We start from the raw sequence: 14,947 nt of genomic DNA, 5'->3' as shown, positions 1-14,947 counted from the left end.
CACATATGTGGACGACAGGTCCTAGGAGGTTAAGTTTTTTGTTCTGCCTCATTAGAAAATACAAGAGAAATCAGTCAAATCCACGGCACGCTGTTTCGGAGAAGTACCTGCTGCATTTCACTGACACAAAAAGAAGAAACGCTGTCTCCGGATAATTTTCTGAAATCTCTTACTCTCACAAGGCACTGGTAAAATTTCTGCTTGAGCGATGGCTCATAGTTTTACAGACATTTTCAAAATGACTAGCCAGTGTCTCCATGTGTTTACATTGTGGTTCTGCAGCTCAGTCAAGGCAAGAGAGGATCTGCTGAGCACCGTGTTTATACTGCCTGTTTCCTGTGTGGCTGTTTGGGAGCCTGTGAGGGAAGAGACACTGCAGTCACAGACCAATCAAACATAAACACCGAACAATGGATGATGGACGCTGAAGGATCTGCTCCAACGACTGACTTTTCGGGTGTCTCTGTTGATGCCATCCAAGCAAGACTCAGTATTTTTAACTCCTTTGCATGGATACAGAAAAAATTTAAACCTCGGCACAATTTTCTCAGACTCCCTAATTGAGCTCTGGCCATTCCGACTGAATTATAGCCATTAAGAAACAATGTGATGTGCTTTACAACCATATCTGGAGTGAAAGTGACTTTCATGACACAGCTCTTTGACTCTCTGGGGTAGTTACACTAAGATGTGCTTATGTTAGCTAATAGGCCCCATGATGTTTGCTGACTGATAATTTGAGTTATCAAGAAAATCTCCACACTACCAAAGGACTATCCATCCTTAGAAAAGGCCTGAATTTCTTATCACAATAAGGACCCTGCATCTGCCTTTCACAACTGGACCACATCTCCTGGGTGGTCTTTGGGTTCAGCTGCGTAATAACTGTGCCTTGCTCTTCCAAGAAGTTGTAGAAAACAGTGAGAATGCTTCATTTAAGCCAGATAGGAATCACCTCATAACCATGATGGGATTGATAAAACAAGCGGGCGCAAAGCTTGGCTGTTCAATATGAAGTACATTAAATGTTTGCAAGGTGAAGACATGTGAACCAAGTAATCTTCCGTATTACCAAAATTAAGGCAATTTTACAGGCATGAGTGTCAAATCCCATCCCATATCTGAATTTTGTGGATGCTTAAGTGAGTCCCACCCTTAAGGAGGATGTGAAAAAAACAGGCTCAAGTGGAGGGTTGAATTTTGTGTTTCCAGAGGCGTCCATTCTGCCACTGCCCCATGTCTCTGACCTGGACCTGGACCTGGATCCATCTCGGGAGTGGAGGCTAGAAAAAGGAGGTGTGGTCTCCTCTTGTCTACCCCATTTCCTGCCTTCAACACAAGCACTAATTGGAAATTTGGGTGGCCTTGTTTATTTACATGGGTGAAATGCGGCGAGGTTGTATTTATATTTTCATGGCGCGTTCTCAGTGGTGCTGCATTACAAAGCATTCCCCTGAGATCTCTGTGGGAGAGGTGCATAGAGCTGTAGAGTAGCCCAGTGGTTGACTATGCTATGTGCATGTGTGTGTAGAGGTTTTACAAGGAAATTCCATCTTGTGATCAATAAAATCGGACTTGTTTTGTCCTCTAAAAATAACACTCATGAGAAGAAGAGCAGGACAGCATTGATTTGTTTTATTAAAAATAAAGCAGCATCCTATACTTCTCTGAATGTTAAAAACAGGGAACGAATAGAGGGTAAAAAACCAGTTTGAATGACTTTTCTTGTAAATACCGCATGCAAAATCAAGTCTCATGCCAGGAAACTGATGTGCTACTTCGACAGGCTGAGCATAAATGCATGTGGGCATCACTTATCAGTGTGTGTTTTGTTCTAAAAAATGCATGCATGTATACTACAGACCTGCTAACTTAAAGGTTTCTTAGGCCCCATAAGTGTACACACAGAAAAAAAAGTGGTGGCAGTGTGTGTTTATCTTTCAGACCAGGACTACGAAGTGGTGGATGGCCCAGCTTTCTAGTCAAGCCATGGCTACAGAGAGGCTGGTCCTGACTCTGGATAGTGTAAACATATGAGCGCACACACACAAATGCACACAGATAGAAAATCTACAGGGCTCTCCCGTCCTGCTCCCTGCCTGTCAGCTGGAGACCACACACCCAGACCACACAGAGTCTGAGAACAGCCTGGCTCACTCTCACGCAATAAGGCCTACTGTCACTCTGACCACCTCTGTCTCTCTGTCAGCAGTAGACCTGTTTGTCACTTGACACATAAAACAAAGAGTCTCTGCTCAGAGAGCAGGAACATATAAGTGCCTGAACATCAGTAGTTTGTTTTACAAGTTGGCATCAAATCCAGACAGCAGGATTTATTAATTAATCTAAATAAAGGGAGGAATTAGACACTTTTAAAAATGTGTACAGGAAATTAATAATCCTGGATACAAATGCATGCGCATTATAACAGAGTCTCAGGTCCTATAGCTTTATGCAGACAGCAATTAGACAACCAATGATATATCACTCCCTGCTGGTCATGTATTTTACTACACCGTCTTCAGTGCCCAATCATTTTGGAAGCCACTGCTTTGTTTCAATTTGAAAACCTTCAGCTTTTCTGTTTATTCTGTGCCTCCGGAGATTACGTTGAAACTGCAGCATTTCTTACTTTGTCTAGTGGCATTTTAGTATGACATCCTTTGTATCCAAAGCCTTTGTAAGTTGCCAGCCAAACTAAATAGACAGAACAGTCTTTGCATCACCGCCAGATGCACCACATTGTTCTGCTTATCCACACTTATCTGTCTGAAGTCATCAGATGATTGTTTTCCATTACTTTGCTGCTCCTTATCCGACAACTGTTATTGCTTTCCTGCCATCATAATATATTGGGTCAAGTGCGTTGTCTGAAGCAACTCACATAAACACAGGCATCTGAAAACAATTCAAACTGATTAATTGCACTGATAGAGATTTTATTGAGTGCCAATTCCCATGCCCTCTGTAGCTCAGATGCAAAAATTATTTTAACTATAACATGGTATAATAATTATAACACAAAGAAAAATAAATGGCATGGTAATAGTAACCAATAGCTATATAATCCTCCCCTAACACAGCTTTTCTGTCTTGTATTGTTCCGTGATAAAAGTGAGCAAATAATAATCTGTCAACAATTTATCAAAGTATTTGCTACCAACACCAACTGGTTGTCGGCTCGCAAGGGCTGTTTAACCCTTACACGCTTTTCATATCTCATGCCTTCACAGTATCACCCCAAGAATTCGCTCATAATAAGTGTATACACAAAATTTTTAACTACAGATTTATTTAGAATGTGGGTAATAGTTTATCTGTCATTAATAAATGGATGATTCATCTTAGTTAGGTTTCAGAGTTAGTTTCAGAGACCAGTGACGGGGTTTTTTGGGTCATTTATAGTATTTGTTTTTGGAGAAAAACATCTGCCCTGTTTTACCTGATATAAATATATAACAGACACAATGATTTAAATAGATTTGACTGAACATTCTGGGTCTGGAACTGGGGTTAATTATACAACCAATGTCTAACCACTAGCCACCAGGTTAAACACTGTTATATCATAAAAAAAATTATATATTATTAATTACTATAATTATCAATATTAATTCAAAAGTAATTAACAGACCACAAAACTTGCTTATTCCAAACTCTCTGTACTTTTAAAGCAGTAGTGGTGGGACTGTGTGGGATTTGTGGGACTGTGTGGGGCTTGTACATGTGTTTCCCACACTCACTGAAATGGCAGTTCAGGCACATTTGCAGTCTTACAACCACTCTTCTGATTTGATCTGGATCTGATTCTGAATTTGAGCTGAATTTTAGGTTACTTAGTTTACTTACCTAGCATGGCTGCTTGTGCTTGCAGGCCCAAATGTAACATGATTGCATTCATATAACACTTTTCTAGATCTTCTGTCCACTCAAAGTGTTTTTAACTAAAAGTCAAACTTCAGCTGTACATTTCAAGCACTTTATCTACCACATATCAATAGGCGGTGTACAATCCCCACTGTGATTAACCTACCTGTTGCACAGAGCCAGAAAAACTGAAACACATGCAGCCCCAGGGAGAATATTCTTACTCTACATGGGGGGGCCCTGAGATTTGAAGCGGGGACTTTCTTGCTGTGAGGTAACAACACTAACCACTGAACCAACATATTTCAACACTGTCTGTGTCAAGGCACCACGTCTATAGACACCCTCTGATTTTGGAATATTCTCTTTTCCTTATGTTCCCCATATATGATGATTGTTATTATTTCACTGTTTTGAGATTCCCCCACAATCCTTCAGCTAAACGGTGTCAATATCTGTCACCACTGTTCCATAAAAAAATACAATTTTACATTTTATCATTTTCCTTGATTTGACCAACATGTAGCTAATCTAAAATCAGTCTTAATATATAAAGGTAGAATTAGACCTAGAACAGTTTTGACAGTATCAAAAAATTATACATGTTTACAAAAGTAAATACATATTTTAAAATATATATTTTTAAAAAGAAATCTCAGAATTTCAGACTAAAGAATTTTTTTTTTTTTTTAGCCAACACACACACACACACACACACACACACACACACACACTCTATCTATCTGTCCTGTTCCTGTCTAGCTATCTTTGTGAGGACCGAAATCTGCATTCTACTATACTTGTGAGAACCAACAGTCACTTGTGAGGACACACTCACCGGTCCTAACAAGTTTGAAGGCCTTTTTGAGGCTCAAAATGTGGTTTTAGTGTTAGGGTTACAATTAGGTTATGGTCAGGTTTAGGGTAAGGGTTAGGGTTAGGCATTCATTTTTAATGGTTAGGGTTAGGGTAAGGGGCTAGGGAAACTATTATGTCAATGAAGGTCCTCACTAAGATAGCTGAACAGGCTTGTGTGTGTGTGTGTGTGTGTGTGTGTGTGTGTGTGTGTGTGTGTGTGTGTTCTGACTACAGCCACTCCTGGTGAGTAGCCTCATGTCTGCAGTTTGACAGGTGTTTAAAAGTTACATAGTAATGGAGTGAGATCAAATTGTATTCTTACAGTTTATTTGCTGATGTTAACTTTTGACTTTTCTGACACTAGTTCTTCAGAATAAACCAATAGTTTTTGTTTTTTTTTAACTGAACCTACACCAACCAGCAGATGTCAGCAAAACATTGTTAACTTTTAATGGGAGCGGACCTATTTATTTGCCTTGACTAAATCATGTCTTTTTTCACATAAATTAATAAATAAACCCCAGCCGTTGTGACACAGCCAAACTTCTGTCACTCTGGATAACAGAATCAAAGGATATCAGATACACACATGTATCACGGATAAATTCACAACAGTGTTACAATGATTGCTGTGATGTATTTTGCAATGTCAAATTTGAGGTTAAAAATATCAAGTATTAGTTTGTGTATATCGTGCTCATATTGCATTATTAGCACAGTCAGATTCGTCAAGTCACTGAGTCAAGACGGAACACACAGAATCACTCTCTTTTGGAGAAAGTGTTGCAGCTGATGTGTTGCATGTGGTTTCATTTTCCTCTATAAAGTCTTTTAAACAATGTCTTGTGCATTAGCTGACTAAACTGTCAGCTCCAGAGCTTCAAGCTGCGAGTTTAGACAATGTCACTTGGAGTAACGGCTCATAAAGGCGGAAAAACTGAAGCCTGACTACAAATTATGTGGCTTCCTGCAAAGGGGGAAACACCATGGCAAATGTGTGAATGTGTTTTTCTTTTCTTTTCTTTTTTTGTTTTTCTAACCAAATGTGACTTTTATTCATCCACCCTTTTTCTGCAAATGTGGGGAGTTCAAACATAAACCAAGCACAGTACACACGAGTAGTTAAAAAGTTTATTCCAAAATAAATTTGTTCTCATGGCAGTTTTATATTAAAATAATCTCCATGTTAATATCTGATTCTTATCCTTTTTTTAATAAAAAAACGTTTACAATAATAATTAAAGAAAATCGTGTGGTTTTATCTGTAGTTTGCTTTTACTGTAACTGTAACCTGTGACGCGAAAAGGGTGTGTGTTTGTGTTTGAGTCACTGATGCTGTAGGTGGGGGAGTCACATGTTTTGTCCTGAGTCCATAAATGTCACTTCCAGATAACAGTAATTCTGCAACTGTGTGACACACACGTACCCACCTACACACATGGACACATGTGCTTCGTCACACACACAACGGCACGTTGTACATTAAGCTGTCTGATTCTGATTATGTGACATTTCTGACTGTGAAGTAATGTGAAACACAATTTCATGCAGTGGACAATCGGGCAGTTTCAGGAGAGCGATCTTTAAGAGGGAAAATTATTTAAGATTCATGAAAAAAAAACAAAAACATTTTGGTCAGACGTTTGAAGCCATTGTGAAAGTAATGTGGTTTAAGTGTGAAGGAACTAAATGCAGAGATTGAAACTCTGGATCACAGAAGAAAAACATAACAAAACCTTTATCCCTCGTCCTTCAGCATTAACCTCTAGGGCTTCAGCAGCGTGAATTCCACTCGACTCATTTTGGCATTATTTATCTTATACTGCCTAGCGATTCACAAAGTGCCATCTCGTGTCATGAATATCGTTCGTTGGCTACCTTGTGTGTCAGAATCTACCCTCAGGCATGGGAAACAGAGAACTCCTCCCTGTGTAAACCGGCACTTGGACCACAAAGGTAGTTTTCCTTCCTACTTATTAGGCCACTAGTTTCAGGTCAAGAGGAACAGGTATAGTTTCCCTACAACTTACGGGATGAGTGTGATTTTCCAGTCAGCTTCCGTCAGTTCACTTAGTTCAGTGCTAATCATGACCAGCAGTAGAACAGCTCATGGACAACAGCATGGTTTGTAAGCCCTGTAATGCAGAATGCTGTATCTCTCTACGTTTCAATAGGGGAAATGGGTTAAAATGATGTTTTGAATGCTTGACAAAGAAAACAGCGTCCATGGTTACAAAAAGGCTGTTTTGAAACTTTTTTTAAAAATTTCTGTAGAAACTCTAATATCAGTAATGAGCTTTTGACCCCTTAGATTATCTTGCAACATCTTGCAGGAGGGGTGCGTGAGAACCAGATTGAGATTGAGAACCAGTGTTCAAGGCTTTTTGTGCATCTGTATTATAATTTTCTCTCACTTTCTTCCAGCTCTATCAATAAAACTAAGAATTTGGGAAATACATTGGACTACACTATCTTATGATTCACTTCCCTATCTAGCAACTGTTATGTACCATATCAAGTATTGTAGTCGAGTGTAGAAATACATTGTGCTAAGAAGTAGAGTTGGCTATTGTCTTCAGTGCCACTTAACTGCATAAGACCAAGAATCACATTTTCAGCTGTTACCTGTGAATAACTAACTAAATAACTATTCATTCATGTTGTTTTATCGCTTTAACATATCAGTGTTTGTTTTAGGGGCCATTCTTCCTGTGCACCTGTGCTAGTACTTCCTGTCTCAGTTGCCCTCTGCTCTCCTCATCCCCCCACCCACAAACCGCATCCTTCACACTGTCACAATAATATTTGTTGAAAAAAAAAATTTACTCCACAGTCACAGACACAAAGACTACGATGCATAGGTGTGCAAGTGAAAACAGGGTCTTCCCCATCTCTACCCCTAGCTAACGTGACAGTTTCTACCGCTTACTGTACACAGGACTGCAGTCACAAGCGATGATAAAAAGTTGAAGCATTACATTCACAGTCCTGTACATTTGTATGTATGTATGTATGTATGTATGTATGTATGTGTGTGTGTGTGTGTGTGTGTGTTTTTGTATGCATGTCACTCCTGAATATGCTGCAGAGGTCTCTGGGAAGAGGGATAGTCAATTGTAGGAGAGGTGTTTTGTTCCTGGATGTGTTCATAGCTCCGTAGGTAGTGACCATTGTTCTGCTGGTAATAGTACACGAGTTTCCTGGCAAACAAAGGCTCCACCTAAAAGGAGAACATGACGATGTATGAAACATGTATGTTAACGTACCTATACAAGCAAAGACCATTGCTAAAACAACCAGTGGAAAAAGGGGACTTTATGGCTTTTATTTCTGATTTTTCCCTCCCAAAAATCATGACTATAAACTCTAATTAATATCAAAAATGGCGAAATAATATATCAGTCTGGTTAGCTAACTAGTTAGCTAGCTTGAAAGAAAATGACATTTTTTTCTTTTTTTTAAACAAATAATGGGAAATTAGGCCCATTTGTTGTAAAACAAAATTAATGACTTGGGAAATTGTTAATTATTTTTTGAATTATTAATTTTTAAATAGAATATCACCTTCTCAGCCACCATCCATCCCTCTCTCCAGTGGCCGTTATGAATGTACATCTCTCACATAAAAACATGCTAATCAATCACCAGTAAAATCCATTTTCTGTTATTTTACGAATGACGAATGAAAGCTGCTGACCTTAGTTATACATCTAATGGTATAACTAACATGCAACTTCCAAGAAACAGACCGTTTTCAGTTACAAATAAAATCTAAGAAAGCAAGTGAAATATAGCTTTAAGTTTAACTCCAGTATCATAAACAGCAGAGGCTCTTGTTTAACGACACTGATTCCAATTAAATGATTTTTATGCGTTCATTTTAAAAGCTGTTTGCACATTTCTGTGGAATAAAAAAGATTTGAGGAAGTCAGACGTGTAATGTCAGTACGCTTTTGACCAAATATGTAGAGATACTGCTAGGATGGTATTCAGATCTCTTGTTTTCTGAAAATATGCATTTCCTAATATTATTACAGACTACTTTGATTGATAATTTAAAATCTGTTTTCATCGCATACAGTTATTGTTCTTTTTGCTTTGTTTTTTGTTTTATTGGGTAAAGTTTTACAGTTTTAAGCAAGTTTTATGTACCTGTGCTGTGATCATCTTCCTAGGGCGTTGTGGGTCAGGATATTCGTCTCCAAAACATAGCACCACCTGGTGTCTTGGTACATGACGACCATTATGGGCAAAATCTTGAAGTTCTGTTAGAAAAAAGAACAAGGTAAGAAAGTTTAACAAAAAAAAATGAGGTGTAATAAACACAAAACCCAATATGTACTCAGCCATGACATGTTTAGATTTCAGGTTACTAAAAAAGACATTAAAATCCCCTTTTTGCTAACGTGACATTTTCCTTAATCATGATGACTTTTCTGGAAACTACTGATGAGAATGACGCAAAATTTAACGTAAAATGGCACACCAAGCATTATCTTGCAGTGTGGTGGACCACAGGAGGTGGGTGGGGACTCCACATACTTCGGCCCCCTGCTGAGAATGTGAGTGGCTTCTTAATGCTACCTCAAGACTTAAGAGGGACTTACCCAGACACACCACCTGCAGCTATCTCCACCTTCTTCATTGTCATCTCCATTATCAAAACCATTATCAATATGATCAAAAGCCATCGACATGCTTTAAGTAACTGAAGCTGTTTACCATTACAATGTTAATTATTCAAACCTGTCAAGGAATTTAATGACCGATTGTTTTTTTTCCATACGAGTATCCTCTACGCTAGGACAAAAGAAAAGATGGAGCAGAAGATATATTGGCTTAAATAGACACAAATGTCTATTGAAAACAAGTGTGTGTGTAATCTGTATGATCTGAATAGCAAATTGAATGGAAACTCATGAAATCATTTTGTCCTGCAAGAAATATTGTAAAAGCTTGCAATACAATTCAGCATAATGGAATAAAAACACCTCAAATTATGAGTTTTAAATAAGAAAAATAACTAGTTCGCAAAAATAACACATTTTACTAATATACTTCAGTATATATTTATAGCTCTTATATTTTAAAGGCAGTCAGTGTGTGCTATACGTTACATCTAAATTGCCAACAGTTATGGGGAAATTCTGCAGTATAAGGCAGGTTTAGTTACTTATTTCTTTGACGATTCAGATTTTGGATCCGTAATATTGCTTCATTATAGATCAAACTACTAAACTATGGAGAAAGCCAGGATTTTACATGCTAACACTTTTACTTTAACCTTACCTATTTGGCATTTAAAAGCAGCTGTACAGTCCAGATCTGGGCATATGTTTGTTAAATGGATTTGTCAGTGGGCAACCAGTGTATAAGTATAGAAAATGTTTTTTCATCATGAAACTCAAGGTTACCATATTCTGTGCAAATTCTAAAGACTTTTTTTCCTATTTAAAAAAAAAAAAAAGACATTAATCAGTGAAAAGATTTTCTGACCTAACTTAAATAAAAGCCCTGAAGAGCACTTTCACCATTGTGGTCCACAAACAGAACAGAAAGTTAACATTTACAGTTTCACAAAAGCAGAAATATTGCATTGGACTGCATCACTTTTCGTGGGCGTTTTTGTGTGCTTTAGGTGGAAACACTGTAGCACAGCAGATATCACTTACCAATAAGGAATTGATGGGTGTCAAACAATTTGCATGACTGCTCCTTCTCCAACTTGTTGGGTTTATCCATATATGGAGCCAGAGGTCCTTCCCAATATACTCTGCCTTGGCACAGGCGCTTAGCATACAGCCCATCGGCTGCCATCCACAGAAGCACTCCCTTGTCTAGTATGTTAGGAAGCATCTCAGCACCCTGCCTCTGAGATTCAGGGTATGGGAATGGGAAAAGAATGACTTCTGCCCCACTGTGAAACTTGTCCTCTGGGCATGGAGAAGAAGGAGAGGAAGAGGAGGGAGAGGAGGAAGAAGTGATCCGGCATCCTTGCTGGCTGGTGGTGGTAACTTCCTTTACCAAAGTCTCTCTGTAGAACAGGGACACGTGCAGGCTAAAATCTGAAGGAAAGAGAAAAGCATACATCAGGAACATAAAAATTTGAGCCTTACTGTTTGATAAAATGTAGGCCTCGAAAATTGCTAAGCTTAAATAAAACTTTTATTTTCGCAGTCTTTGCATATAGAGTATTGCTTATTTCCTTCTAACCTTTCCCCAAATATTCTCAACCCTGAGTTTTTGTCTATTTTAAATAGACATGTTTCATGTTCTGAGATTTAGAAAATGGAAATACTAAATGCGTAATGTGTTTGTAGTTTCTTACCTAGCCACACAAATAGATGTAGTGTATATTAGTGAATATTTAGAAACAAGCATAGGAGTTAGTAAGAGTATCTGTTTAAATGGGCCTGAAACAGTTCTTTACCTGTTATGGCATTGTTATGGTCCACTGCATACATGGGCGGTTGAGACTCTGAAAAGTAGGTGTGGAAGGAGAGCTGAATACCTGCATGAAATTAATGAAATAAAATAAATGCGTGCAATGATTAGAAGGGGAGCATGCAAAAATTTAAAAGGGCAGGAAGAATAATTTTAAACTCTTATTTGTAACAAAGGAAGTATGAAGAATGTATCTCATCTAGCGCACCATAGCATGAGTGTGGAACTGTGGATAATCACTCTTAAAGCCAGGTTTGCCTACAGGTGGTAACATCAAATATATATCATCATTTGTAAGGAAGATACTGCAGCTAAATAGTTTGTTTACATGTTATTTAAGATTTGCTTTTGATTAATGGTATATTGATATGCTTAAAATATAACATTCTGACTGAAAGTAATTAAACTACTACAACTACGACTGGATGAAAGCATTACATTACAAAATAAAAAGACATGATTGGAAGTTCCCTTTATACTTAATCTTTTACATCATTCAGTCTGGAACAGAAATCACTGAAACTTTTGAAAAATGCTAGCCCATTCTGAATGTCATATCTGTAAAGCGTAACATGTATAGGTGAATATCGTACCGTTTTCTGAGTGTGACCCTGGCCAGGCCCGACTTATTGATGATGGATAGTGGCACTGACTATACTGCAGCTCTGGAAGTGGCCCGTGGTGATGTGGAAGAGGCTGTTGTTCTGGAGGTGCGTGGTAATCTCTCCAGTCCCTTCTCTCCTGAGAAACCATAAAACCAGGTACCTGAAAGATCAAACAAGTGGTCACTCAGAAAGTATGTCACTGAATCGAAACATTTCGTTCCTGTGTATGTGCTAGGCTCAGCCACAAAATCTGCTGACCTGATTGTGCAGGGATGTATATGGAGGAATATAGCTAAGGGTATTTGCATGTGGTGAGGTCTCCTCCACACTGGTCATCTTCATTCCTGTAAAAAAAACAAAAAAAAAAAACAACCCAAAAATGATTTCCCAAATAATCAATTTAAAAATAAAGGAGAAATAGTGTGAAAAGAAAGATTCAGAACAACAATGCTTTATTGCACAGAGTTGTAAAAATATGTGAGGTGCAATATGTCACAAACCACACTAATCAAATTTATTTTGGCAGGGCTGAACTGTGAATATGTTTTGCACACTTGTGAAACTGTGCTATTTTAATTTGAGTGACAGGGTTATTTTCAAAGCTAGTGCAACAGATGATTGAGTTCATCTGAATCTTGTTTATTTGGAGAATAAAGTGTTAGTACAGATAGCAAGAATTGCTCTGGTGTGACAAAAAGCGTTGTATGATGGCAGAGACTTAGTTATGCAAGGCTGGAGGTCGTCTGGTTGTGTTATGTGCACCCTGCACTTAGTAACCGAAGCCCTCTAAAAAAAGCACTACGGCCTTTTTGGTACATGCTTTGGCTTCCTTTGTGCTTCCTGCCTCATCACAACTGCAGTGGTGCATATGTATGTAAAAAAAAAAAATGCCATAGACTATAAACAATATAAGTTGCTGTGTGAAATGTGGCAGTATTCTGTATGTGCAAGTGAATCAATGGTATGGCTATGGCATGCTTGTAGCCTGTACTACTTGCACAGGAATCCAAATACAATCATTTTACTCCAAGCTACATGTGACATGTCCTACACGGGTAGCTAAAAGTGGTGCTTCATGTAATTCTACACAGCTTTAGCGTATTTTGCATGAACAATATCTAACTATATGTAATACTTACCTTTTTTGGCTCCCTCTGGAATGATTCTGTACACTTTGTACGGCTCAGAGATGTCCAGTTGGCTTCTTTCAACTATTTCATCAAAGTCATTGCTTTTATTAAGGGCACAGCGTAGTCTGGTTTTCCATGTAGGGGGATCTGGTTTATCTACACCTTCCTTATATTTTCCCTTGAACATCGCCCATGCCTGCATTAATCAGTGAAGAGATTTTTCTTTAAACTTCCTCTTTAGTCATGCCAAAGCAAGTCAGGAGTTTGGAATGAAATAGCACATGTTTAGTAGCTTACATTTGTCATACTTTTTGCTGCAATAATTCATGCAAAGCGTTCAAAATGCAATTGTCAGATGTTTTAGGTGCACTGTGAGGAGAAAGATGGGATGGTCTGACCTTAAAGAGTGCAGCATCCTCGTCTCTGTTATAGTCTTGTTTTCCTGCATGCTTCCACGGAATCCTAAATATGCTTTTTTCATCGTTCTCCCAAACCAGGCCAGGATATCTCCCGCTGTCAATCTGATCGATGAGCCACTGTCTCAGTTTGCCATTGCCGCAACTGACTGACAGGCCACTGTCTTCATCCAGGTTCATCTGTGCAAACTGAGATAAAATGAGATCAAACTCGACACATATAAGACCTGTGGGCGCAGTAAACGTTCTAGCTTATTTATTATTTTTGATTCTAAGTTTTAGTCCTCGCCCCAAATCTGATATTATTAATTTGCCGATTCGACCACTTACAACATGTTTTGTTGCAATTTTAAACCGAAAAGTCATCCTTTTTTTAATTAATGAAAGATTTGCCCTGTTAGTGAGCTCAAGCTCTCAGAGAATTTCCTCATGCAGTCACGCCGTAAGTAAAGGACGTGATCTGGCTCAAGTGAGTAAATATAACAATCACGTTTGGCACAATTTCCTTTTTCTGTCAGAGAAGTGTGACTTATATGAGACGCGTGCATAAATTAAAAAGAAAGAAAGTGTTATGATTCATCCGCAAGAGTTTAATCCCAGGTTTACAGAGGTGTGTAGCGGGTTTTTTTTTAATGCTGTATTGTTTAGGAGCTATAACTCTAATTTAATGCCAAAATTACACAAACTAGTTCATGTTTTTGCCCGTGTAGTATAAATGCTGACATTTTCACCTGACTGAAACTTGTGGGGTCTCATAAGAATATTAAATATTTACATGTATTTTTATGATGAAAGAATATAGAGAGAGCGAGACAGAGAGGTTGTGTGAATTTTCTTTATAAAATGCGCTGATCTGGCTTACCTTTGAATATGTCAGGTCCACCGTTGAAATCTGTTTTGAAGCTTTCGGGTTCCAATTCTTCAACGTTATCACATCTTAATTTGTTAAAGGGAGGAGCCTATCGGGCTCTGAGAAGTTCAAGAGGAGATGTTAAGCGCTCGGGCGTTCATTTCTGTGAAACTCGGCGCCCACACAGCGCTGCGGTGGGGAATCCCTTTAGAGACACCCTGAGCAGACACCGGGACGGAATGGAACAATTACCTGTAAGCTACGCTCACAAAAATATTTCCCCACCAATTTATTCTTGCAAAAGTCCGCACGTCCAACCTATTTTCCACAAATAAAACTGCTGATGGAAACGCCTTTAAAGTCTTTCATGTGCTATTTGTTAGCAGAGGTAGATGATGACAGGGTTTAATTAATTATCGTCAAAAGAAAAGCCATGGTTGAATTCAAAACGCATCTCATTATAGGAGGGCTTTGTTAGTAATACCGCCATCAAGTGGCTGCCCGTGCTCCTCCTCAGCTATCTGAAGTGTGTAGGAGACTGCTGCATATAAAATCTCATAATGGTAAAACAAAAGTGATGTATTTTAGTTTCTTTTAGTCTCTGCGACACCTGCAAAAAAGACCGATTAAAAGAACTCTATCTTTGTGTTTTTGATGCCACCATGCATGACCTCCCCCCGAACACAGACAAACAGGAAGACAACCAGGAAACAGAGCTGTAAACTGAGCAGAGTGTGTCTTATCACCTTCAGCATGACAGCCCACTGACCAGAAACC

At 38.6% G+C, this 14,947-nt stretch overlaps 1 protein-coding gene across 2 annotated transcripts; it reads right to left on the bottom strand.

Annotated features, from left to right (window-relative positions):
- Positions 1-4,786: 4,786 nt before the first annotated feature.
- irf4a (interferon regulatory factor 4a) lies at positions 4,787-14,918 on the bottom strand. Of its 2 annotated transcripts, XM_084912704.1 has the most exons (9): positions 14,183-14,918; positions 13,303-13,509; positions 12,914-13,100; positions 12,033-12,118; positions 11,763-11,934; positions 11,156-11,236; positions 10,398-10,790; positions 8,878-8,990; positions 4,787-7,945 (listed from the first exon to the last, which is right to left on the bottom strand). In XM_084912704.1, the coding sequence occupies exons 2-9, from the start codon at positions 13,498-13,500 to the stop codon at positions 7,793-7,795; spliced, it is 1,383 nt and encodes a 460-aa protein (XP_084768830.1). In that variant the 5' UTR covers positions 13,501-13,509; positions 14,183-14,918; the 3' UTR covers positions 4,787-7,792. The 2 variants fall into 2 exon arrangements, with proteins under 2 accessions (XP_084768830.1, XP_084768831.1); XM_084912705.1 differs by lacking the exon at positions 14,183-14,918 and having other exon boundaries at positions 13,303-14,163.
- Positions 14,919-14,947: the final 29 nt, after the last annotated feature.

Source organism: Perissodus microlepis, chromosome 18, assembly GCF_051167445.1.
Source record: "Perissodus microlepis isolate ML-2025 ecotype Zambia chromosome 18, ASM5116744v1, whole genome shotgun sequence".
Lineage (NCBI taxonomy): Eukaryota > Metazoa > Chordata > Actinopteri > Cichliformes > Cichlidae > Perissodus > Perissodus microlepis.
The sequence above is the reverse complement of the archived record's forward strand: the minus strand, read 5'-3'. Positions and strand labels throughout refer to the sequence as shown.